This window comes from Macrobrachium nipponense, chromosome 10 (assembly GCF_015104395.2).
Source record: "Macrobrachium nipponense isolate FS-2020 chromosome 10, ASM1510439v2, whole genome shotgun sequence".
Classification (NCBI taxonomy): domain Eukaryota; kingdom Metazoa; phylum Arthropoda; class Malacostraca; order Decapoda; family Palaemonidae; genus Macrobrachium; species Macrobrachium nipponense.
Window position 1 is genome coordinate 67,974,964 of NC_087204.1, and position 27,911 is coordinate 68,002,874.

The 27,911-nt window shown below is 38.5% G+C and overlaps 1 protein-coding gene across 1 annotated transcript in view; it reads left to right on the forward strand.

Annotated features, from left to right (window-relative positions):
- LOC135223658 (NEDD4 family-interacting protein 2-like) overlaps nucleotides 1–27,802 on the forward strand; it is a 160,720-nt gene extending 132,918 nt beyond the window's left edge. The window contains exons 3-4 of the mRNA XM_064262315.1: nucleotides 14,712–14,897; nucleotides 22,775–27,802. Coding sequence (XP_064118385.1) covers nucleotides 14,712–14,897; nucleotides 22,775–22,878 — 290 coding nt within the window. The 3' untranslated portion in view covers nucleotides 22,879–27,802. The remainder of the gene's footprint in view (nucleotides 1–14,711; nucleotides 14,898–22,774) is intronic.
- Nucleotides 27,803–27,911: the final 109 nt, after the last annotated feature.

The following is a 27,911-nucleotide window of genomic DNA, read 5'->3' on the forward strand; positions in this document are numbered from 1 at the left end:
AGATAAATGATAGAACAAAACGGGGATGGTTCCTAGTCCTGCCACCCAGGGCAGGCCGGTAGATCACCTGACCTACCTGTAGCGAGTGGCGCGAAATTTGAATTTCTGTCGGGGACGACGGAGTCTTAGCTATGTATATATCTGCCAGGTAAGTATGTATGAAACTTTATTGTAACATAACAATATCATTTTGCTGTTTGCTCTAATAATTTCTTTTTCCCTTTTTCGTTTTCTGTAATACAGTGAAGAGTAGAGTATATTCCACTTTGTTTTGTTTGATTTAACTTTAGTTTAGGTGTTATGTAGGTAAAGACTGTGCAGTATATTGCATCATTGGTCTTAATCACTTCCTCTTTGGTTACGCTGAGGATTGATCCTGTTTGCTTTACTGCTGTGATCAAGTCCCAGCTTAAGTCACCTGCATGGTGCTTTGCTGTACACAGAGTAGGATATTTAATGTGGTCAGTGGGATTAGGGTCTGCTTCTGTACTTTTGGAAGCTAGATCCCTAGGGTAGTAGCTGTGTTGTCTTTGTCATAAGTCGGGTAAAGAAAGTTGATCCTTTGGATGATGTTTACCATGATTTGCCCTCAACTGATTTTTGTTTGCTCTACATGTTTCTTGGCCATTGTGTCAATTACAAGAGAAAGTTTGCTTGATAGCAATTTAGAAGAGGTTGAATAAGCCATGGCCCTGGGAATGCAACTTGACTGTCTTTGTTTTGTTTGCCCTTTTGCCATTGTTTCTCCACTGGATTTGACTGTGACTGGCATGGGTTTGTGTTGGTTCATTGAGATGAGCCATGGGTTTTTCATATTTGTACAGTACACAAGTTTATGAAGCGACTATTTCTTCTTCAGTTTTTGCCACACATGGTGGATGCATGCCCATAATTGGAACATTACAGATGTGAAGCTTATGTTCACTTACTTAAGCGTTCCTCTTTAGGGTCACAGACTTGTTTATTAGGTTGCAGCTCTATTACTAGTTGTCGTTAATACCATGGCATTCATTGCCATAAACATTGTTCTTTGGCAGGGACCACAACTGTGACTTTACTGCTTTTGAGCTTGAGTGAGGACTGGAATTGTTGGGTTGGTGGTTTCATCAAAAATGCTAATCATGGCTATTTTGCTTTTCCATATGACCCAGCAGTGACTAGCACTTTTCTAAGGAGGAGTCCTGTGAGTGGAATTCTTTATAATCATACCAAGACTGATTGTGGCTGTCAGTTCAGTCAACAGTAGGTATCTGAAGAAATATAACAATGACCTTAATATTCAGTGAGAAAGAACTTTGTTGATTTTTGGACATACTTCCTGCAAGTTGCAAACCTAGGAGAGTAACATGATTGTTTGTAGAGTATGTGCTAACATCTCATCTCTTGTTTCTTATGGTAGCAACCATCTGTTTTTATATCGTCTTTGGTGTTATGATAAAGTTATGGTGGAGACATCGCTCTGTGGATAAAATGCTCCTTGATGTCCACTTTGAAGAGCATTTGGCTTCATTGAAGGTCAACCGTGACTTTACAGTATAAAGTGTGTTTCTTGGATTTTATCAACAGATAAAGGTGTTTGATTTTATAGTGGTCTTGTATCCTAAGGTCAAAGTCATCTTTATTGTTGAAGTTAGAATTGATTCAAACTTGGATAATCCATCCAAGCTTTTTGGTACAGAGAATGATTTGTACTTGTTTTGCATCACACACAAGTTCTCTTCGATTCAATTCGATTCAGTCCATGAGTTAGGCAGTAAACCGATGTGACTCTGATTCAATTCAGTTCAGTCCATGACTTAGGCAGTAAACGGATGTGACTTGATCTCTGCTATGCCAGTGTCTGCATCACCTGCTTCTATAGCAGTTATGATGATCTAGCAGTGACCATTCCTCTCCCAGTGACCCAATCTCTTCCAATGTCAGCACCAGCAGCAATAACAATGCTGCATCCTAGGTTTATAGACATCCCTCTCATAGGGGCCAGTTGTTAGTGTTCATCCTCTCCTGAAGTCCCAGCCTAGTTTGCTAATGGTGGCACCTTCAAGGAAATAGTTGGGCTCCTTGGATGCCGAGCAACGCTATAGCAGAGACCACCATTTTAGTGACCATCAGAGAGACATTTTTAGTTGTCCACAACTCCATATCTACTCATCGCTCACTAGCATTATGGGCTGCTTCCAGGATTAGGATAGCATAGTAACCACAGAGGGAGCCAGTGACCTTGACCACCCTGTGTTTGCAAAACGAGAGCAGTTCTTCTGTACTATGGACCATGAGGAGACTAGTAGTAACTGGTTAGCTTTAAGAGCACTTTTGGAAGGACCTGGTAGCTTGGCTGCCCATGATCTTACTACCTCCTTCATTCCTGTGGATGATGCCAGAGAAGCCACTTTGTAGTGTTAACTGGTCCTGTGAAGGAAAGGGCTTTTGACTGCATTTTCATCGCTCTCACTCTCAGGGATGAGCATGGACTTAGGCTGAAAAGAGATTGTAATGCATGTCAGTGTGCTTGTAGTTTACCTTGACATTGGCTTTGATGAGGACCTCAAGATAACCAAACGGGAGCCACTCACTGTTGCTGGATATCTGCCGTGCACCTATGACCCTGAAGAGGATGCCAGCTGGTCGTCAACTCGCTTACCATAGATGCTGCCCTCACTGATGGCTCCTGCTGTATTAAAGATGCCAACCTTTCCAAAGTCATCATTGAAGATGGATAAGAGGATGCAGCTTTAGAAAACCCAAAGGCAACAAAGTATCCTAAAGTTTAGGCCTCCATTGTAGTCCTTGACTAGGTGTGCGAGACCTTAAGACTTAGCGACTGCAGAACACCAAAAAGGTGATCAGATGCAGATCTGTGGGATGACTGTGCAGTAGCTAACTTGAGCCATCATCACTTGAGACACAGTCTCTGTTTGAATATTTTCCTAGCCTAATCTTTTGTTATATGCCACAAACGTACAAGCTACCCACCTGTTCACGTTCTTCAGTCCCAATATAGTAATCCAACTTAAGACTTTGAACACCACCACAACATAGCTTACAACCCACAATTTCCTATAAGACAGAGCTCTCTCCTATCCTACCAAACACCAGGTCCATGCGTTCTCTTCTGCATGCTCTGTTATTGTTTACTTTTCCACCCAAGCTGCCTGCATTTTGTCCTCTATGATGTCACATCCTGTGACGTCACGACACAACTTAAATACATCAAGACATTTCCTAAAATCAAACACATGTTTACCATACATAGAACATCGCCCACATTTCACCAATACAGAAAATGAAAATAAAATAACTGACTATACTGGTATATAAACACACTTATCTCTTTCTCCCTCCCTTCCAACCTCTTCCTAAGCTAATCCCTTCTAATATCCTTTATTCTCCAACTCTTTACAACCTTACAATACCATGCTTTTGCTGTGTCCTTTAGCCCATAACAGTTTTCTTCCATTTCATAATCCATTCCCACCATCTTCCCTAGGTAGTTTTAAATTTATGTACTTCTCTTTATATTTCATCATCTTTTAAATATGCAGTTTTAATACTTAATGTATAATAATTCCAATCTTTCAGTATTATTATTGTCAAACAAAATCTCCAGGGAAGACAGCGGCTCCGGCCTCCACTTTTCTCGTGAGGAAAGTGCCAGTAGAAGAACTTCCTCAGATGGTTTTGTCCTTCGCTTCTAAGATACCGTTATAAGAGGTGGAAGATTGGCTGGCTATTAAGAGGGATCTTGGCAAGGCTATGTTCGCGTTTCCTCTGTCGAAGCTTATTAAGAAATGCTACAGGTATTATGTAGCAGGTGAGACTCCTTCCCTGGGAATATCTGCCTCCTCCCAGGGAGATTTCTCAGCCTCAAGTGGACTTGCCCAGACGTTCAGCGTTCAGAGCGGCCAAAGTATTTTTCACTTCGCCAGAGATAGTACATCTGGTGAAGAACATTTTCAAGATTTTGGAGGTGTTTAGTTTCTTGGCAGTGAAGATAGAAAGCTGTTCTTTGTTGCAAGAAGACCTGTCAGCCAATTGGTTAGGAGTGCTTTCATCTGCTGACAAGGCAGTAAGAGATGCTTCCAGCAGAGTAGCTTCTCTTTTTGCTATGGGCCTTCTGAAGAAGAGGGAGCTGTGGTGCACTTTTACCTCTAAGGGGGTTACGTCCACGCAGAAGTCCACATTGTTGTTTTCTCCATTGGACAAGAAGTATCTTTTTCTGCAGTCAACAGTAAAAGACATTCTGATAGATTTTCAGAGTAAGTCCATGACAGATTTGTTGACTCAGCAAAGAAACAAAAGGAGCCGGTATCCTCGGCTTACAAGTCAGTCTCTCCTCTTCAGCCTCGCCCATTTCGTGGAGGTAGAACTGGTCATCGATCTAGGCCTATATCAGACTTGCGGCCAGGCTACAGATCAGGTAGGAAGATCAGTATTAAAACTTCCAACAAGCAATGAGTGGTGAGTCTCCCGTGTTCCCTTAGGAGCAAGGCTCCGTTATTTCTGGAGGGAGTGGAGCAACAGAGGTGCGGACCCTTTGGTGGTTCAGATGTTAAGGGGAGGCTATTTCATCCCTTTCCTACAAAAACCGCAGTTGTACAGTTTTTTTTATAACATTAACAGCGTACTTGGCAGGATCCAAGAGGTGTTTAGTTCTCTCTTAAGAGGTTCAGTCTCTTATCCACAAAAGAGCAGTAGAATTAGTAGTAGATTACAGCTCAGAGGGTTTCTACAACTGACCTTTTGTAGTTCCCAAATCATGGGGGTGCTGCAGGCCTGTCCTAGATGTCAGCACTCTGAATCAGTACATTGTAAAAATGAAGTTTAGAATGGAGACAAATGTTTCTATCCTAGCTTCTCATCATCCAGAGGATAGGATGGTGACTCTGGATATGGAAGATGCATACTTCCATATCCTCATACACCCAGAGTCAAGGAAACTTCTCTGCTTTGTGTTCGAAGACAAGGTATATCAATTCAGAGCCCTAGTTATTGTCTAATGACTGCGCCCCAAGTTTTCACAAGGGTCTTGGCCCCTCTAGAAAAGTGGCTACATTTGATGGGGATAAACACCTCTGTTTACCGAGACGACTGGCTTCTATGCTCTCCCTCAAAGGAACAGTGCACAGGGGACTTGAGGAAACTTTTTGCTCTGACTCAGAACCTGCGAATGCTAATAAATGCCCAAAAATCCCAGCTGGTTCTGTCTCAGAGAATTCAATATTTGGGCATGATTCTGGACTCTTGGACTTTTCAGGCTTTTCTATCACCCAAAAGAGTGGATCTTGCCTACACATGGTACAAGAGTTCATGAATCATTCCTGCTCAGCCCATAAGTGGATGAGCCTTCTAGGAACTCTTTCATCAGTGGAACCGTTTGTCAAACTAGGCGGGCTATACATGCACCCTCTGGAATTTTATTTGAAGGTGCTCTGGTCCAGAAAGATGCAGGAAGACTCATTCGTTTTCCCGATCTCCAAGGAGATAAAGTTAAGATCTCTGATGGTGGTTGTCTGAGGACAGGTTACTGGTAGGAAAGTCGCTCCGACCGAAGAACCCAGACCTGAAATTGTACTCTTGACGTATTGGATCTAGATTAGGGAGCCATCCTGGAGTCACAAAAGATATCGGGCATCTGGTTGGTGGAACAAAGAATCCTACACATCAATGTGAAGGAACTGTTGGTGATCTTCCTCAGTCTGCAACACTTTGCTCGACAGGTTTTGGGAAAGATAGCAGCGGTATGTGCAGACAACACAACAGCACTGTTGTACATCCGCAAACAAGGAGGCTCGTGCTCCTTCTCTTTTTATCAGACAGCAAAAGAACTCCTGATGTGAGCGGAACAGCGAAGAGTAACGATTCTTACTCGCTTTGTTCTGGGCAGAATGAAATTCATGGCAGACGGAACCAAGTGCTCTCAGCAGAGTGGACACTAGAGCTCAAAGTGTGCAAGGATTTGTGGAGTCTTCAGGGACAACTGACTAAATCTCTTTTTGACAGCAAAGAATCAGCGTCTGCCAATTTTCTGTTCACCAGTGCCAGAGCCCAGTGCATGGGCAACAGATGCTGTGCTGCAAGATTGGACGGGGCTGGACCTATATGCATTCCCACCGTTCCCAATGATTCGAGAGGTAATCAACAAGTTTGAGTGATCAAAATGTCTCCATGACTCTCGTAGCTCCATTCTGGCCAAGGAAGGAATGGTTTCCGGACCTCCTTCATCTAATTTTAGACTTTCCAAGACTTCTCCCTCAGAAGAAGTCACTACTCAAATAGCCTCATCTGTACAGGTTCCATCAGGGATTGTTCACTCTGTCTCTGACAGGATTTCGACTGTCAAGCGACTGGTTAGAGTGAAAGGTTTTTCAAGACATGCTGCAGAAGCCATTGCTAGATGTCGCAGATCTACTACTACCAAGCTCTACCGGTCAAAGTGGTCAGTTTTTAGAAACTGGTGTAGAAGACATCATGTCTCTTCTGCTCAAACCACTATCGCACAGATAGTGGATGTGCCATAGTGGATTTAATGCTATTCTTGAGGTCCTCTAGGAAGTTAACATCCAGTGCTATTAACCCTTAAACGCCTATTGGACTTATTAAACGTAGATGAAAATTGTCTTTTGGGTGCCAAATTGACGTATGAAACGTCAACGCAAAAAAGTTTTTTTTTTTAATTCGCGGAAAAATAATTATAGGCCTACTTGGCGAAAAATTTTGAATCGCGCAACTTGAGGGATGCTGGGAGTTCACGGATCAAGCTGTTGTTTTGTTTACAATTGTTCCCCAGGCGCGCAAGCGCAAATTTCTTTCTTCTCGCACTAAAAAGCATCAGCGACACATCTCGGAAATTATTTCGTCACTTTGACATAATTTTTGCACCATTTTATATTAGCCGTTACATAAAGTTTTATATATGACAGCGTGCACAATTTAATGTAGAATACAACAAAAACAACCCATGGTTGTAGCTTTTATCAGTTTTGAAATATTTTCATATAAATAACGATAAGTGCTAAAATTTCAACCTTCGGTCAACTTTGACTCTACCGAAATGGTCGAAAAACGCAATTGTAAGCTAAAACTCTTATATTTTAGTAATATTCAATCATTTACCTTCATTTTACAACATATTGGAAGTTTCTAGCAGATTTATGGTGAATTTATGAGAAAAAATTTTCCCTACATCCACGCGGTAGCTCTTCCGAAAAAATCTGAAATTTTTTCGTGCGATTGTCGTAATGTTTGCACCGTTTTATATTAGCCGTTACATAAAGTTTTATATATGGAAATGTGTGCAATTTCATGTAGAATACAACAAAAAACAACCCATGGTTGTAGCTTTTATAAGTTTTTAAATATTTTCATATAAATAACGATAAGTGCCAAAATATCAACCTTTGGTCAATTTTGACTCGACCGAAATGGTCGAAAAACGCAATTGTAAGCTAAAACTCTTACATTCTAGTAATACTCAATCATTAACCTTTATTTTGCAACATATTGGAAGTCTCTAGCACAATATTTCGACTAATGGTGAATTTTTGAAGAAAACTTTTTCCTTACGTCCACACAGTAACTCTCCTGAAAAAAATCAGACATTTTTTCGTCCGATTGCCGTAATGTTTGCACCGTTTTATATTAGCCTTTACATAAAGTTTTATATATGAAAATGTGTGCAATTTTGTGTAGAATACAACAAAAAACAACCCTTGGTTGTAGCTTTTATCAGTTTTGAAATATTTTCATATACATTGTAAATAATGATCTGCCAAAATTTGAACCTTCGTTCAATTTTGACTCTACCGAAATGGTCAAAAACTGCAATTGTAAGCTAAAACTCTTAAATTTTAGTAATATTCAATCATTTACCTTTATTTTGCAACAAATTGGAAGTCTCTAGCACAATATTTTGATTTATGGTGAATTTTTGGGAAAAAAAAATTTCCTACTTCCGCGTGGTAACTGCTGAAAAAATCAGACATTTTTTCGTCCGATTGCCGTAATGTTTGCACCGTTTTATATTAGCCGTTACATAAAGTTTTATATATGAAAATTTGTGCAATTTTGTGTAGAATACAACAAAAAACAACCCATGGTTGTAGCTTTAATAAGTTTTGAAATATTTTCATTTAAATAACGATGTGTCAAAATATCAGCCTTCAGTCAACTTTGACTTGACCGAAATGGTCGAAAAACGCCATTGTAAGCTAAAACACTCACATTCTAGTAATATTCAATCATTTACCTTCATTTTGCAACAAATTGGAAGTCTCTAGCATAATATTTCGATTTATGGTGGATTTATGAAAAAAAGTTTTTTCTTACGTCCGCGCATTAACTCTTCCGAAAAAATCAGAAATTTTTTTCTTCTGATTGTCGTAATGTTTGCACCGTTTTATATTACCCGCTACATAAAGTTTTATATATGAAAATGTGTGCAATTTCATGTAGAATACAACCAAAAACAACCCATGGTTGTAGCTTTTATAAGTTTTGAAGTATTTTCATATAAATAACGATAAGGGGCAAAATATCAACCTTTGGTCAACTTTGACTCGACGGAAATGGTAGAAAAACGCAATTGTAAGCTAAAAATATTGCATTTTAGTAATATTCAAATCATTTACCTTTATTTTGCAACAATTTGGAAGTCTCTAGCACAATATTTCAATTTATGGTGAATTTATGAAAAAAACTTTTTCCTTACGTGTGCGTGTTAACTTCCAAAAATCAGAAATTTTTTGTGCGATTGTTGTAATGTTTGCACCGTTTTATATTAGCCGTTGCATAAAGTTTTATATATGAAAATGTGTGCAATTTTGTGTAGAATACAACTAAAAACAACCCATGGCTGTAGCTTTTATCAGTTTGGAAATATTTTCACATAAATAATGATGTGCCAAAATTTCAACCTTCGGTCAACTTTGACTTGACCGAAATGGTAAAAAAACGCAATTGTAAGCTAAAACTATTACATTCTAGTAATATTCAATCATTTACCTTTATTTTGCAACAAATTGGAAGTCTCTAGCACAATATTCCGATTTATGGTGAATTTATGAAAAAAAAAAAATTCCTTTTGTCCGCGTGGTAACTCTTCTGAAAAAATCAGAAATTTTTTCGTCCGATTGTCATAATCTTTGTACCATTTTATATATTAGACGTTACATAAAGTTTTATATATAAAAATGTGCGCAATTTAGTGTAGAATACAGCGAAAAACAACCCATGGTTGTAGCTTTTATAAGTTTTTAAATATTTTCATATAAATAACGATAAGTGCCAAAATTTCAACCTTCAGTCAACTGTGACTCGACCGAAATGGTAAAAAAACGCAATTGTAAGCTAAAACTATTATATTTTACTAATGTTCAATAATTTTCCTTTATTTTGCAACAAATTGGAAGTCTAGCACAATAATTTTATTTATGGTGAATTTATGAAAAATACTTTTTCCTTATGTCCGCAAGGTAACTCTTCCGAAAAAATCAGACATTTTTTCGTGCGATTGTCGTAATGTTTGCACCGTTTTATATTAGCCGTTACATAAAGTTTTATATATGAAAATTTGCGCAATTTCATATAGAATACATATAAAAATAACCCATGTTTGTAGCTTTTATCAGTTTTGAAATATTTTCATATAAATAACGATAAATAGAAAAAATTCGACCTTTGGTCAACTTTAACTTGACCGAAATGGTCAAAAACTACAATTGTAAGCTACAACACTTACATTCTAGTAATATTCAACCAATTACCTTTATTTTGCAACAAACGGGAAGTCTAGCACAATATTTTGATTTATGGTGAATTTTTGAAAAAAAATTTATGTTCGTGCATTACAAATTCATGCATCATTTTGTGATAATATTTTCTCTGTGTTGCTCTGATCGTTTTACAATTTATTATTTACCAAAATCATCACAATTTAGTGTACAATACAACAACAAAATAATGAACTTATTTGCTGTAGCCGTTTTGCTCACAGCGCGATTTGTATACAAATATATATGAATTTTTTTTTCGCTCTGTCATATATTCCAATATTTATATATGAAAATGATATTTTTTTCATTTCTGATGGTTGCATACTAAACTTCAGGCAATGACAAAAAAGGGTGCCAAAAATGAACTCTTAATCTTGAAAAATTAAGCATGCTATGATTTAAAAAAAAAACTTTTTTTCCGCTTCGGCGCGCACTCGCGAACGCTGCCGGCATACAGGAGACACTTTCGGAAATACCGGCTTGGCGTTTAAGGGTTAAAGGGTACAGAGCTATGCCAAACTCTTGTGTTCAAACATAGAGGTATAGATGTGGGACACATCTATACCTCTTATGTTATTAGATCCATGGACACTTCCAAGACAGTTAAGTCGGGAGCATTTTCTTGGAATTTGGATGTACTAGTTCTGAAGTGGCTGTCTGGGGGCTCTTATGAACCCCTCTGCTCGGTGTCTCTAAGGAACCTCACAAAAAAGACCCTTTTTCTGATAACTATAGAGAAGAGTAGGGTTCTCTCAAGGTGATGCAGAGTGCTCTCTATCCCTGGGTTTTCTGGCAAACAACAAGGATGTGAACAAACCATGGCCACATTCTTTTACGATTAAGAATCTTATGGATATCATAGGACCAGAGGAGGAGGAGCGTCTTTTGTCCAGTAAGATCATTGTGCTATTATTTGAATAGAACAGACAAGATTAGAGGACCTGCAAGTAATCTATGGTGTCTCGACCAATGTCTAAGAACATCATTTCCTTTTTCCTAAGGAACTTGATAATGGAGGCACACACTCAACTCTAGGAAAAAAGTGTTTCCCTCCATTAAAGCTAAGGCTCATGAAGTGAGAGTCGTAGCAATGTCTCTAGCTTTTAGGCATAATATGTCCTTAGAAGTTATTATGAATTCTACATTTTGGAAATGTAGGTCAGTTTTTTCTATGTATTATCTGAAAGACAGAAACGGTTTGTGAGAATTGCTACATGTTGGGTCCGTTGCCGGTGGCTGGCATGGTGTTGGGGGAGGAAGTATAAGGAGCTAGCTGTTCCTTGACTATCCTCTTTTGTCTTGATTATTGGTGTTGAGTTTTGGGAAGCCTGGGGATGTCTGTTACCCGGAGTACCCGCCAGTCTTATGGTAGGGTATCACTGGTTGATTTTTATGGTGTTGGTGTTCGTTGTGTTTTATCTGGTCTAAGCCCAGGGCAAGGGCATCGATAAATAACTTCCTCCAGTCATCAGTGAACCTCCATGACTGAGAAGTTGTTTCCCACCAAAGTAGGGGCAATCATTGGCCAAACTGCCACGCCTCCTACAGGTCAAGAGAGCGACAACCAGAGGCAGTATTCATCTGCAACGCTTTCTTACCAGGTCAGGTACAATAAGTATTTGATAAATACTTGCAGTATTTCTATATTGAGTCAAGTATATGCAGTATTTCTATATTGAGTCATTAATATACTTATAATGTCTTCGATGTAGAGTATGTCCACGATTCCCACCTCCATAAGAGTGGAATCGGAATCAACTACAGGTCATTATGTGGTAAGTTACATGTGTAAAAATGACATTTTTAAAATAAAATTAGATTTTACACATACTTACCAAGTAATTACCTGATTAAAGCCCTTCCCTCCTCCCCATAGATGGACATGGCAGGCCAAACGAATTGGTTCTGTCTGCACTTTTGAACCTATCAGTCCTGAAAGTGGGCGAGTCCTAACACCTACACTAGCGATGGTGGCTCCATCACAAAATTTTTAAGATTTGACTGCTGTGGTAGTGAGCTTTTAGCTACAGGTAATTACTTGGTAAGTATGTGTAAAATCTAATTTTATTATAAAAATGTCATTCTTTTCAGATAGTTTTATTTGAGAAGCTCCCACCAAACCACCACCTATTTCTGATGTGGGAGATTGTCAGCTTTCTGTTATGAGCTAAAGGCTTTTATATAGTGGCCAGGGGAGTAATCCCTAAGTCTGGAAGGCCCTCTTCCACTGTTAGGCTGGATAAATGATGGTAGTCAGTTTATAGATCTTTATGCTCATCCAGAAGGATACCCAGCACTTGTACTACTGGTATCTCAGGTACACAAAGCAGTTTTTTCCCCCCAGCGATCAAAGGATGTCACTTTATGAAACCAGTTCTGTGTTGTGCAATCTGGAGTATCGCTCAAGATTGAAATTTGGAAGATGTTTTCAATCTTTTGAGCCTTTTGATGGGGCATCTGTTAAGAACTTTGTAGTTACTGTTGTTGTAGCTCTTGCTACAGCAAGTGTATTGGTGAGCTTCAAGCCCTTTCTTGTTTGTGGGCTTTTTTCTAGTGGCCTCTCTCTTTTCTATCATGGCTTAGAGAGAAGGCATAAAACTGTAAGCCCTCTCCAGATGTGTGTTAGTGCCCAGTTGAACTGCTTTGATAGGCAAGGAAGAAGTGGCTTTAGTTTATTGTCTAGTTAGAGCTCGAAGGATTTATATGAATAGAATTCAATCTTTAAGAGGAATACTAGTTAAAAATTTGTACTGTGTTGTTAGATTAAACACTTCTTTCAAAGAATGCTTGACCAAGTCAATGCACATTAAAACTGGTTCTATAGCTTTTATCATTTTTATAGATAAAGAATCATGGAGTTTTTGTTGTAAGCACATCTTTTTATTTGATTTAAAAACATTTTTCTAGAGAAGGTTGTCAATGCAGTGCAATGGAGATGTACTAATTGATTTTTGACTCACATTTCATATATGTGAAATGTTAATTTCATATTGAGACATGTAAATCCTTTACAGTAGTACTATCATTGCAGTTGGAATGCTTTCTCCTGAACCAAATATGAGAGTAACTTTGCTTTCTCTCTTATTGTTAGTTGTTAGGAGATCCTGGTATGTACAGTAATACCTTGACATACGAACGCTCCGACATACGAACGCTCCAACATATGAGCATTCCAAGATACAAGCCAGCCTCCGAGCAAAATTTTGAATTGAGATCCAAGCGCTATATTGAGATACGAGCATGCTTACAGATGCTAACGCTAGATGGCCGGGCACTTGGGAGCGCTTTAAGTCTGCTTCACTCGTTCAGTTCATATGGTCATCGGCTTCCGTACACATCCTTGTGTTATTTACATGATTTTCACTGTACAGTGGACCCCCGTATTCGCGTTCTCCAGATTCGCGGATTCACACATTCGCGGATTTCTCTCTGGAACATTTCCCTGCATTATTTGCGGAAAATTTGGCTATTCACGATATTTTTCTGAGAAATATCCACAAATTCCTGGTTTTTTTTTTTATTAATTTCATCATAAAATGCACTTTTTGTGATAAAACTATAAAAAAAATAGGCATAAAAATTTTTAGTGGGATTTTCTTGAGTTTTAACAAACAAAATAGGAGGTTTAGAGCATTTTTTATAGGGGTTCCAAGTATTCTCAGGTTCTAACTATTCACGGTGGGGTCTGGTACGCATCCCCTGCAAATACTGGGGACCACTGTATTTGTGAACATTCTTTGTAAAAAGTGATGGGTCCTAAGAAAGCGAGTGGTAAGGTCAGCACTGGGAAGAAAAAATGCATGATGACGATGGAGATTAACCATGAAATTATCGAGAAACATGAGCGTGGTGTCCGTGTAAGTGAGTTGGTATGCGATTACAAGTGGAGTACACACCGCTGTTAGCTTCTGTTGTCTGTCTTGAAGGTAAGAACTAATAATAAAACCACATTTTATTTCATAAGACAGTAATCATTTATTATGTCATTTTGTGTGTGTACAGTATGTCTATACAGTATAGCAGTTAAAAACATGTTTTTTCCATTGTTATTATCATTGATTTGGGTGTTTTTAGAGGGCAGGAACAGATTAAATTTTTGTCTGTTATTTTACATGGGAAAAATTGAATTGAGATACGAGCAAATTGACTTAAGAGCTCGGTCCAGGAACGAATTATACTCATATCTCAAGGTATTACTGTACTGCTAAATTTTGGGAGCATAAAGGTAAACATAAGCGTATAGGAGCATACCCTCGCGTCTGAAGATATTTATTTTTAGTTTTGGACAGTTGGTTATTAGCTCTCTACTGAAGCAAAGGAGTCACTAGGACTCTACAAGATAAAGAGTCTTTTTCCCTGTAAGGATCCTCTGACAATTCTTGATGTCTGGGCCTTTCACCCTGCTGTGGTTCCAACGGCTGACAGCAGTCTTTAACAGGAAGGATCACACAACAGGCAGGGATTTTCAGAAGCTTTTTCCCCTCATTAAAAATTTTTTTAGTTTGCTGGGCTGCACTAACACACCATCCTCATTCAATGTGGCAGTCAGTAGGTGAGATTTATTCCAAATAATTAAAATTTTAATAAATTATTTATTTGGATACTTACCCACTATTAGATTGGAAACCCAGCCAGCCTCCCCACACCTTATTGGGTGGTCATGAAGAATTCTGACAAACATAAACATAAGGTGGGAAATGGCAATTACAGAGATAGTCCTAGTGAACTGCTGAGGTTTTTTTTTTTCTTTTGACAATTGCACTTTAACAGTAGCTAAGTGTTCAAATAATACTATAAAAAAATGTCCATTACATATATGTAAAGTACCAAATTGTTGGTCTTTAAAGGTTCCTGGTTTGTGGAATTTATTCAAAGTTGTGTGTTTGATAAGCTGTTGCTAGTTTTGAAATATGTAGTTCAATTATTATTTTTTTTTTCCAGCTGCTTTTATCTTCAACTGGGTAGGGTTCGTGTTGCTCCTTTGTTTCTGTCACACAGTAGCTGGCCGCACAGGAGCTCTTGCAGGGTTTGGTCTTTCCTTGGCAAAGTGGGCTGTTATTGTTCGCCATTCCACAGACCTGGTAGCTGACTCCAACACTTGGCTTCTGTGGCTCATTATGGCTCTTGGTAAGTTTTTTATTTGTATAACATTAAAAGTTTCATATATGAAAACATTATCTTGCTAAAGTACGCGTTAAAATATGAGTAAAGTTAGAAGAAAGAGATAAACAGGATAATAAAATACAACCCAAAATGAAAGGTATGTTATAATTGAAAGTAGATAATGTGTTATTTAAACAGTGAAATCAGTAAGTGTTTAAGAGACATGTTTTCCTTGGAAATTCATGGATATCAGATAAGACGGACACCGAAAAGGGTCAGCTGATTTAATTAAGATATGTATGTTCGTCCATGATTTAAGATAGTTACTGTTCCCCTGCTCATTGCATATTGTTTTCCTTTTTATTTACCAGTGGTAAGTAAACTTTTCATTTATATTTTTATTTTTATATACAGTTCTGTATTTATACTTTACAAAACTAAAATGCTTTTAACTTGTAACTGAGCACAGTACGTGTGGTCCTTATGACATGCTATTGTCTGAATGGGTAGGAAGTACTGTAGCCAACAGTTTTACCTGACTAGGTAGCTACACTACGATGCTCTGTATGACAAAGGTAAACTTTACAAACCAGAAGCTGAGTTACTGAACAATACTTGCATTTATGTGGCAAATAACTCCTTACGACATCAAAAGATTGAAATGAACTTCTTTGGGCAACACTCCTTTCCCTCCGCCAGTACATACCATATCAAACTGTGACTTCTCGAAGTGGATAAAAAGACTGGGAAGGGAATTGCTATTTCTTACTAAAGTTATTAATATTTGAAAATTAGAACAGGCATCCTTCTAATAGGTCTAGTAATTTTACTAGTTTTTACTAGTCTGTTATAGTCGAGTGTATATGACAGTGCTTTTTTGTTTTTGCAAAAGGAATAATTGTGCTGTGAAACAGAAAAATTTTTTGTAGAATTTTCAAACTGTACTTTCAATTTTGTTTATGAAACTTACCTGACAGATATATATATAGCTGTATTCTCCGAAGTCCGACAGAATTTCAAAATTCGCGGCACACGCAGTGGGCGGCCAGGTGGTAGTACCCATTCCCGCCGCTGGGAGGCGGATATCAGGAACTATTCCCATTTTCTATTCATATTTTTTCCTGTCGCCGGTCGGTAAACAACTGTTTACAGACCTCCGCCTAGGATTTTGGAAACTTCATTAGCCGCTTAAGTATCCTAATTATTCTTTCGATTATTGACTTGGATTTGTGGCTAGGCATACGCTATCGTAAATTTTTTCATTGCATTTGATGTCTGAAGCTAGTTAGCCTAGTTTCAGACTTTGTTGTCTGCATGGGGTCAGGTGAGGCTACCGGAACTTTCGGTAGACACTCGCTTAGTATATATGACGTTTACATGTTTTCTTTGCATAAGTTCAATGTAATTAGTGTAATGTGTGACTGATTACGGAAGAAGTAGGATTCATGTACGCATTTTAGAGCGTCGTTAGAATCAAGGAGTTTTCCTCCACAGTAAACAGAAGTTAGAAATAATGAACCTTCTAACCTCCTGTAGATTTTATTTTGCCTAACCCTGTGGTATGGCTTACGGGCCTAGAAGAAGTGTCTGCTAGAGGATTACATCAAGTAATCTTAGACTAAAGTGCTCGCTCTCCAATCAGTGTTGTGAAGTGGTAGTGCCCCTTGTGTTGTGGAGGGGGCGTCAGATCGGCCCCATAATGCCTCTAGGCCTGGACCTCTGTCGGACTCCCAGGACTCAGGGAGAGGGCATGTCGAAAGCCGCAAGAGGGTTACGGGGGCTCCCCACCGATCTGGCGTCCCTTCGGCAGGACCTGTTGACGCTTCCCAGGCTGCTAAAGATCGTGCACGTGCACGAATCTTGAAGGATTGCTTCTCGTCCTCCGAGGCGTCCTCCCGCGCAAGGGTTGGAGCTCTCGGAAGGACTCGCGCCCTCTAAGAAGCTTTAGAGAAGAGGACGCTTCACGTCCTCTCTCTCGTCAGGAGGGAACGTCAGATCGGCCCCATAACGCCTCTAGGCCTAGACCTCTGTCGGACTCCCAGGAAACCAGGGAGAGGGCATGTCAAAAGCCGAAGGAGGGTTACGGGTTTTTCATGCTGATCTGGCTTCCTTTCGGCAGGTCCTGTTGTCGCTTCCCAGGCTACTGAAGATCGAGCACGTGCACGAACCTTGAAGGATTGCTTCTCGTCCTCCGAGGCGTCCTCCCCACACAGGGGTTGGAGCTCTCGGAAGGACTTGCGCCCCCTAAAGAAGCTTTAGAGAAGAGGACGCTTCACGTCCTCTCTCTCGTCACGAGAGGATGAAAGAGTCCTGTGCCCTGTCAGGGCTCTCGAATTTTATTTACATAAACGAAGGAAGTAAGAGGTCCTTCGGGTAATGTATGGTGCTCAGGAAGAGACCCATTTACACCCTTTTCGAAGAATGCACTGGCTTTTTTCCTAAGGGACATATTAAGGAGGCTCATTCATCTTGCCAGAAGAGTGATTTGAGCCTCCTGCGAGTGAACGCTCATGAAGTTGGAGCTGTTTCAACCTCGCTAGCATTCCAAAAGAATTTGGTAATCAAGGACATTCTAGATTCCACCTTTTGGAGGAGCAACTCAGTATTCGTCTCCTCTCCTCATGGCGCTCCGTATACGTTATGTAACGTTAGCTTTACTTCGAAAAAGCAAGCTGATAAGTTTTGACGTCCGGCAAGCTGCTTTGCACAGTCAAACAACTTATGTCTCTGGTTCGGCATAAGAAGGGCAATTTAGACGTGAGGAAGCTTTTGGAGGTGCTCGACGTCCTATAAGTAGAGACATTCTCCAGGACGCTCGGCAAGCATTTTGCGAGGGTGTCTTTCGGACGCTCGGCGTTCCTTTGCTGAGTGCGTTTCTGGAGATGTTCTTTTGCATTACTAAGACGCAAGTTGTCGCACAGGCGGCCACTGTCTTTGTAAGAAGGTATGAAGGTCTTTAAGGCCCGTCTTGAAGACGAAAGCCATACGTCTTCCTTTAGTGTTCACACACTTCAGGAGCAGCGTGCGGCTCCTCCATGGGAGACTCGCATGAGGACGTCCCTTGAAAATATCCAACGTCATACGCAAAACGAGGTTCGTCATAACATTGAGATGTTGGCAAGGTCGCTCGCCAGGACGCCTCTTGGCGGGCCTTGCATGCATCAGGGCGCTCAACGAGTTCCTCTCTGAAACGTCGTTCAGAGGACTTGGTGTTCTCTGCTCAGACACGCTCGTAGCTAAGCAGGACGTTTTTTGAGGACACTCAGCAGGACGCTTTCCAGGACGCTAAGCAGGACGCTTTTGAGGACGCTCGGCAGGACGCTTTTGTGGACATTCGCCAGGACGCTTCGGTGGAAGCTCGGCAGGGACGCTTTTGCGAGAGAAAAGACTTGTAGAAGGCGTCTTATTTGCTGTTCAGGACGTTTCTTAGGACGCTTGACGCTTTCTAAACGCTCGTCAAGAGGAAGTTTTTTCAGGACTCTCCACAGGACATTCCTTTACAAGACATACCCTAATTTTTTCTTCGATCCCTCTTTCCTCTTCATCAATTTCTCTGAGAATCGGGAAGATTATATACTCGGATTCCTGGGTGACTTTCGGTCATGTTAAAGGGTTTTCCCCTATTAGCAAAGTGCTAATAGTTTTGTCAAGTAAGGACGTTTTCCCCATTGTCAAGATACTAAACGTTTTGTCATTTAAGTGGGGACCCCTCATAAATGGGGTAGTTCTCATTGACATAGATTTTAACGTTTTTATCGTTTAAGCGGATAAACTCATTAACAAATTTCGGAAGAGCTCTCATTCATTTTCAGAGGCTCATCCGGGGAGTAAGAAAAAGACTTGTAGACTAGATCCAGGAAGTCTTATGTCCAATATCATAAGAACATGGAACGGTCCTTTTCGATCCTCGGTTCTCTCTTGATGATCTCTATTCGAATATTACTCCCTTTTCTTGGCAAAGGGTCTTGGCAAAGAGTCAAGGAGTTCTTTTAAAAAGTCTCATTCATTAGAACGTGGACAGTCGTTTTCCTTTCTTTCTCTCTTCCTCGTCGAGGAAAGATGTAGTAGAGAATTCGATGTTCAAATTACTACAATACTTACGTAGTTTACCTTTGCGTCATTTTGCTAACGCATGGGTCAAGTCATATACGCATATCGTATTTACCTCTGCGGATTGAAGCCGAAAGAACTGTTGTTCTAATGTATTTAATTGACACTCCCTTCAACCTTCCAAGAGTTTTCGGAGTAAGAACAACTCTTCAGGTATTGTTACGACAACACCAACTCAGCTTCTGTATTTAGCGAATTTTGTTTCGTTTAAATATGCCTGCTTGTGAGTTTCCTTTTGCTCGATAATTTCATACTATCCCTTCGTAAAGGAGTAGCTGGCAACTCAGGCAGATAGTGCGAGACGATGAACAAGGCTGCTGTTACTGTGATCTACGCAGTACCGGCTAGCTCGGTGACATGCGCGGTTGGGTTACGTCTCTCTCCCTTGCGGGAATGGCTGAATAGCCGTCTCTCTGCCCTACAATCATGGATTTTAGGCCTCGGGTTGAGGAAATTTCTAGTAATCATGAATGAACATGCCTTCCGTTTACTTAGAAAATTTCAACAAGATATCTCTTATACTTGTTCGGTGCGGGTTTACCGCACGGTAACGGAATTCTGTACGAATCTACCGCGCATAGCACTATAATAATGCTCTCCTGCTTATGCAAAGCACAGCCTTAATTAGGGAAGGAAGCAGGCTGAGTGAGGGGATGGATGAGTTTGCTGGGGACCATTTCCCTCGCTGGAGAAGCTTGTTTTCCCTGCCCTAATAAACAGCAATTCAGAACCTCTACAATTTTTCCTCACGAAGAAATTGGAATAACATCAAAGATCTAGTAATAATTCTAATTTTCTCTCAACGGCTTGAGGATCACCTCGGGTGATAGCGAGAGGGTGCCAGACATCCGAACAGAGGAACAGATGTTCTGGCACATTGTCTGAAAATTGAATTGGAAGCCAAATTGGGTCGGCTCTCCAGTTCCTCGAAGGGTGAGTTTGGATCGAGTGGCCCAAATCATCTCGGATAATTTCTCAGCTCTCTCATAGCTCAAGAAGAGAGAGTTGGTTATGGGCTTGGGCACGGAACGTAACGATCCTCAAGAGGTTTCGTTAAACTAGTGCACGTCCGTGCGGGTCTTCTCGATCGAAGGCAACAACTACTGACGTCTGAGTAATCCTCACTTAGAAGTATGTCGAAAGTTGAGGAGAGACTGAGGGCGTCCTTTCGTTTAGTTTTTCGTAATATTGAAGACGAAGGAGCTTCCTCTTAAGTTGTTCCCTTATTCATGATCCTAGAGGATTAGCATTAGTCGCCACATGTTGGCCTCTAAGAGGTTGGATTCACAGAGGTCAGGTAATTCAGAGAATTGTCCAAAGACCCTTCCCGGGAGAATCGGTGTAATCTAACATCGTCACTTAGTGAAGTATCTAATATCTCTCCTCTCTGAGTCTGAAGGCGTTCAGACTATCGAGAAGCGATAAGATCTTCAAGATTAATGGCAGTCTCTTGGCCAAGGCAAAGCAGTGCTGCTTATTTTCAGTGTTCAATCGGAGGGGGCCGTTTCTGGAGGAGCGCCTCAGTGGCGTGGTTGGTATGGTTTTTTTCCTGCCACCTAGGTGGCCGCGAGTTCGATTCTCTGGCATTCCATAGAGCGATCAGAGATGCGTATTTCTGGTGATAGAAGTTCACTCTCGATGTGGTTCGGAAGCCGTTGGTCTCGTTGCTGAATAACCAATGGTTCCATCCAACGTCAAACACCATACAAACACAAAACACAAAGGGTTCTTGAAGCAATTCGTCATATCTTGTGTTTTCTATAATAGTGAAGGGAAATGACTGTTCCTCCACCTCGACCTCTGTGAATTTCTTTATGGTTCTATCTTTCCGTATGAAGTATGAGATAAGCTAGAAGTCCTAACTATTGTAGAATATGCAAATATGTTGTTGACGGCCTCTAGGCTCAGAGATTCGGTTCTGTCAAACAACAAAGCTTCACGATCTTTGAGGTCTGGGGAGATCTTGAAATTCTCTGGATCGCAGGTTCCGGCATGGAACTTAGACGTAGTCTGAGTTTCTGATGCCAAAAGCATTTCGAACCTATCCTTTCTGCGAACTTAATACACGTGACCAGAAAGGCTAACATTCTAACCGCTCTAGCCACGGCAAAGAGGGTTAGTGAGGTTTTAGCCATCATCAGAGGTTTTAGCTTTAAAGGACATAATGCGGTCTGTCCTCTAAGCCTTCCGTTCTTGATAAGAACGAAAACCTATCTAACCCTTGACCCGAAGGCTTGGAGACCAAGGCACAAATTATTGGGCAAGGGCATTAGAGAGTCCTGTGCCCTGTCGGGTCTCTCAAGTTTTATCTTGATAAAACTATAGAAAGTCGAGGTCAACGGACAATCTGCGGTGTTCCGTAAAAGACCAGACTGGTTCATGTCCAAGAACACCCTGGCATTATAGTCAAGGAGTTCTTTTAAGAAGTCTCATTCATTATGTTTGCATAAAGATTTGAGATTTTTTCTTAATATGAAATGCTCAAGAGGTGAGGGCGCGGCCTCGGAAGCATTTTCAACAGAGCATGACACTCAGTAACATCCTGAGTGCCACGCTTTAGCGAAGCAACTCTGTGTTTCGCTTCACACTCCCGACGGGATGTGAAGACGACATTTGAGATCTGTAAGTCGCTAGGACCATACATATCCGTAGATATATTATTGGGGGCAGCAAGCAACACGAATCCTATCCTATAGAAAAGGGATAGGTGTGCTTTTAACTTTGAAGGGTTGGTCGCTTGAGGCGCGTTCCTTTTCTTTAGCCTAGAAGTTATGGAACTAACTTTGATAGGTTAGGTCAGGTGGTGGTTTTAGCTTCGTTGCCCTCAGAAGTATGGTCATATGGTCTAGTCACATTGTGGTCACGCCCCCGTTGACAGATCATCTAGAGCGCACCAGCATTACAGGTCTCTACCTCGCTGGCAACTCTAGTAACGCAGAAGCAGACTTTGGTGTCAGTAATCACGAAGTCGGATATGCTAACAGGTGAGGAACCAAGATGTATATCATCTACTTAATTTAGTTTCCCAAAAATCCTATTCTGTCTCTTCCCACCATCCGAAGGTGGGATTCAGCTATATATATATATCTGTCAGGTAAGTTTTCATGAACAAAATGTTATTGTTATTACAATTAAGTTTGTTCATTACTTACCTGGCAGATATATATAATTAAAGTGCCCACCCACCTCCCCTCAGGAGACAGTGGCACTGATAAAATATGAATAGAAAATGGGAATAGTTCCTGATATCCGCCTCCCAGCGGCGGGAATGGGTACTACCACCTGGCCGCCCACTGCGTGTGCCGCGAATTTTGAAATTCTGTCGGACTTCGGAGAATACAGCTATATATATATCTGCCAGGTAAGTATGAACAAACTTAATTGTATTATAACAATAACATTTTTGGGAAACTTTTGAAATATTTCAGTTCACAAAATACTGTGCAATATGTAAAAAAAATGTTTGCAAAATTTGCTGCATCAGTTTTATCATAATTATTTTCCTTTTATTTGAAAATTAGAACAGGCATCCTTCTAATAGGTCTAGTAATTTTACTAGTTTTTACTAGTCTGTTATAGTCAAGTGTATATGACAGTGCTTTTTTGTTTTTGCTAAAGGAATAATTGTGCTGTGAAACAGAAAAAATTGTTGTAGAATTTTCATACTGTACTTTCAATTTTTGGGAAACTTTTGAAGTATATTTCGGTTCACAAAATACTGTGCAATATGTAAAAAAAATGTTTGCAAAATTTGCTGCATCAGTTTTATCATAATTATTTTTCTTTTATAGGTATGCTGATATGTATGCGTGCCATCCTTCAGTATGTTCATGCTAAGCGAGAGTGGCACCAAGTCCCCCATAATTCTCGCCATAGATTTTTCCTCTTTTATTGAGTCTGTTAATGGAAAATCAAGTTGGGGGTTTACCTCTTCATCTGAAGCATTTGAGTTTATGTCAATCATCACCCATATATTCTTTTTAGACAGCTGTTAACTTGTTGCCAAGAATGTTTCAATGAAATGTGCTGACAATGGATCATCATATGAATGTTGAAGTATACTTGGAGGTAAGTTAAGTAGAAATGGATGCATTGCTATACTTCTTTTATGCATATACCTAAGCTCTTTGGCAATCATTCAGATGAAATTGGAGCTTTTCAATATTGTAGTAGGGCCTTATAATTCTGGTAACTAGAGTACAGTAATAAGGCTATACAAAAAGTTCTTAGGCTGATATTCATTTTTTTAATAAGCCTATGAATGACTTAAATCATTGGTATTATATTTGTATTAGGTCATGTTTATCATTGAACATGAATATTTATTGCAGTGCACAGTTGAAAATTTCTCATTAAAGGAAACCATCTTTATGTATTTTGTAGCATGTTGAATTGTAGTGGAAAGCTTACATATATATACAATATACCTATAAAATGTTCATAGCTGTTGGTGTGTTGGGTAAAAGCCACATGTTTTAGGACACCTGTATTTTGTTACCTGCTCATCACAGTTCTTGCCACATTCTTCATGTTAAAACTTATTTTTTTTAATTAGGGTTGAATTTTAGCAGTAAAGCATTTAAAAAATTAAACTAGTTTTTATCTTTATGGGGTTTTAAGAGCCAAGTGTTTAGGACAAGATATGAAATGTGTTTACTCTCTTAAATTTAGGATAATTAGCTGTCACAGTGCATATGTTCACTACCTGTAAGAAAGAGGCAACTGTTTCATTTGGATTGTTAGCTTGAATGATAAATAGTTTATTCTCATTTGCTTTCTTGGTACAGGTGCAGTGTAGGCATTATCTGTATTGGTTAAGTTGAAATGTTGTTAGTCAAAAGTCTGCAAGTTTTAATATGCATGAAAAATTCATGAGATTCTTTAGTAAAAAGTGGCAAAAGAATTTGAGAAAAATTATAGAAAATATTATGCAAAATGTCTATGCTTTTCTAATGTACTGTGTACTAGTTACGCGTTTAATGCTGTTGGAAGTGTAGCTTGAGTACAAGTATTGTACAATTTTGATATAAAACAACCATTTATTACCACTGGCAGTGAAGCTAAGACATATACAAATAAAGATGAGCTTGATGAGATCATTCATGTTTAGAATGTGGCTTATTAAATATCTGAAGGATTATAGACATAATAGTAAATGTTCTTTGATATTTGATTTGTTAGGGTTTTAAGAACGTATTTTCTGGGTATTTATAGTTATATCTAAGAGAAGCACAAACCTTCCATAGAATTTCCATTTTCTTGATGTTGAATCGTTTTTGAACTGATATTTTTACCAAAAATTATTGAGAAGTGAGGAATTTTTTAACATATACTAGAAGGGGCTCATTTCCATCCGATTAATCTCTATTTTACCGGAATGTCTTCGTTGCTTTGTCATTTAGATTATAGGTAACAAAAATACTGTAAGTAACAAGAGTAAATGATTTTATTGTGTATGATCACTTCACTGACCAGGAAGGGACCTTTTGTGTTTTTAATCCTATTTTGTAATTTTTAAAGATAAACATAGCCACATATACAGGTTTATAAACTGATCACTGTATGGAAGTAAGCAATCAAAGTATAAAAGTAAGTGGACATTTTTATTTGATATAGCTCATCATGTTTTGTTGTTATACAATTATTCAAGAGGACCATTGAAGATGTTAGTTTGCAAACTAGTCTATCGTAATAATCTTTATCATAAGGTAGACTTCACACTTGTTTTGTTTATCTGCATGCTTATTGTTTTTAGGGAAATGCTTTCTTTCTTGACATAAAGTTGTTTGATTAAAATTTTGATCAACAGCATGTAGAACTTTGAAAGATGTTTGAATTGTTTTAAAAGTACTGGGTTATCATTTTGAAGAAAAAATCTGAATGCAATAAAGATAAACTTTTAGTGGCGGGTCTGCTTTAAGAGGATAGCAAATGGTTATTTACAAAGTATGTGGACAAAGTACTGAAATGATTTTATTTGGTGAGTAGGTGAGCAAAATATCTTTAAAGCTTGTGGCCAAAACTGTTAACCTTTCTGTTATGTACAATCACTTGGATAAAGTTTTCAACCAACACAAGCACAGTTACCTTAGTTAGAAGGAAAATGAGTTTTGGGGATTTCATGTAAATATTCAAGGTTTGAGTATCCAGTTGCAAAAAAGGCTAGTTTATTTTGTGGTTTTCAGACAGCCTATTGTTGGTGCTACCTCAGGCTTTACATAAACTCACAACTAAAGAACAATATTGACTTTGTGTGGTAGCTTTACATTTTCCTTTCATTAACTGAGATTGCATGGCCCTTTGGATCATAGATTTTGTTGCTTATAACATGGACAGATATTGTTAGGTGGATTTAGAGTGCATTAACATGTTCTGCATAATATTCTTTGACAGTATTTAAAGGTTGATGGGATGGTTGTTGTATAGTCCTTTTTCAATCAGGGAAATTACTGATTGGCAGAATAATAAAGAAGCTTGTGGCACACAGGTTGTACTGATAAAACTTTTAAAATTGATGCAGGGCCTTTTTAAATTTGTTTTATTGTTTTGAAGTCTCTTTTAGAGCTCATGATGAGTTTTAAGATTTTCATAGTACTTAGAAAACATTTTTCTCTCTCTTTCTGTGTGTGTGTATGTTGTATATCATCTTTTACCAAAATAATTTAATATATCAGTTGACACATAGTTTGCCATCTGACTTACTGCTGTGATGTAATTAATTATATTTAGTGGAAATGGAAACTTTTTTTTTTTTTTTTTTTTTTTTTTTTTTTTTCCTTCCTCCTAAATAGATCTTTCTTTAAGCAATATGGAAGGCTCTTTATAGCATTTGTTGCATTTCTCTCATTCATTTACTTTCATCTATTTCCTCAAGTCCCTTCTGATCTAGATATAAAACTTCATCTTTTCTTGTAAATTGTATAGGCCAACCCTAATCGAGTGAGGAGATGACGTTGTGTGTTTCTGACTGTTTATTTTGGGTTTGTGTGCTACTGACAATGTATTTTGGATATAATTTTTTATTGCCAGATTGAGTTTTAAACCATGAGAGTAACCAAGTACATTTTAAAATGTTGTGCTTGTCACAGCCTATAAGTTTTGTGTGTGTGTGAGAGAGAGAGAGAGAGAGAGAGAGAGAGAGAGAGAGAGAGAGAGAGAGAGAGAGAGAGAGAGAGAGAGAGAGAGAGATATAACCCATGTTCTTGTCCACTTACTTTCATTTATATGAAACAATTGTTTTATTGTAGTACCATCATTTCTTTGTTTTCTTTTACCCATAACTATTTTGTGATATAACTGAGCTTTACATATTCATTTTATTTTTGTCAGGACAGAATATATTTTGGGGTACATAATCACAACTTAAAATTACAGAACTTTAAATGCTGTTTAGATAAAAGAAAAATAGACTACGTGCGTATGCCAGTTATTGTCACTCTAGTATGTTTATGATAGATAAGTATTGCCAGATGCTCATCAGTGTTGTTCAGTATACTACTTTTAAGTTAGTTATTTGAAATGCTGTGTATAATGTACTAGTACTTGGAAAAAGTGAAATTTGATAAGTTTTTCGTGACATCCTTTGTTAGCCTTGTGCATTAGTGTTGTATTGCAATATTGCTAGGCCGTTTCTTTAGCTGTTGAACCAGTTCTGACAAAAAGTTGAGGTGTGCTTGCAATTGAATTAAGAGTTAGTGAGCAACTGTAACTGGGTAATGGGAATACAATAGAAGGTTAGGGATTTCTGAGGCATTAAAATTCAAAATTGGAAACCTAAAAGGTAATTCATTCATAAAAGTGAACGTTTCAAATATCTTTGGCTTTTACCATTGCTTTAGAATGATGAAGAGATTTATGAATTAAGCTATAGCCTTCTTTATGTAGATAGATGAAAAGTAAATATTTATGTACACAGACTTTAAACATTTAAAGATATATTAAGAATTGAGAAGCCATTGAAATATTGTAAATTTTGGTTTACTTTTCATATTTTATATACATATATATATAAATATACAGTATGTTAGTTTATAGGCTTACATCCCTCATTTTCACCTACCTAAACTTTTTTCCTAATGATGAAAGGATATGTTAAGGAACTTATGAGATAATCCTTCAGTATTCATCTTGGACATTCTTAGCTTTAGATGTGACCCATCATTTTCACTGCAGTAGAGCATCTAGTCAACTGGCAAGGTTTGATTACGTATTTTTATCATTTAGCAAGAAAAAGGATTTTAAAGAAGATATAACAGTGATCAATAATGTGCTCAGATCTTCATTCCATTGTGTGAGTGTTAAAGAAACTGTGTTGTATTCATAAGGGAATGTTTTGTGTTTAGTAATAATGGGAAACTTTAATTGAAAAAATTTAGTCATGTGTTCTTTATTTTATTAGAATGCTATAGTTTCCCTGATTCTGGTGGTGTTCATAATTTCTTCCTCTCCCTTGTTTCAAGCATACCTTAAGGAAAGTAAAATACATATAGCCTTTTTTTTACATTTTGAATAAAGTTTTATCAAGAATGAATGGAAGGTTTGCACTAATTGCACGAACAAATGTTCTTTACATTTTGGATCCTGTAATGTTGAAGTGTAGGTTCCAGTGAAAACTTTGTAGTTTATGATAGTTTTGCTAGTGTTGGCAGGTCATACTTTCAGGTGTTTGGTATCGTAAAATTCTTGACAAAAGCATTTCAAGAGAGTTATCAAGCAATACTAAATAATAACAGCAAAAAATGTTGACAAGAATTATTGTTCATTTTATGTGATGATACTTATTTGGTACCATGTGCAAATAAAGCAGACTTTTAACTCTGTTTTGAATCTTATTTAAGCTTCCATATTGTATCGTGTAATACGCAATTTATTGCAACTTTTTCATTTGCAGACTGTTTTTAAAGATTATTAGGAACAGAACTAGCAACT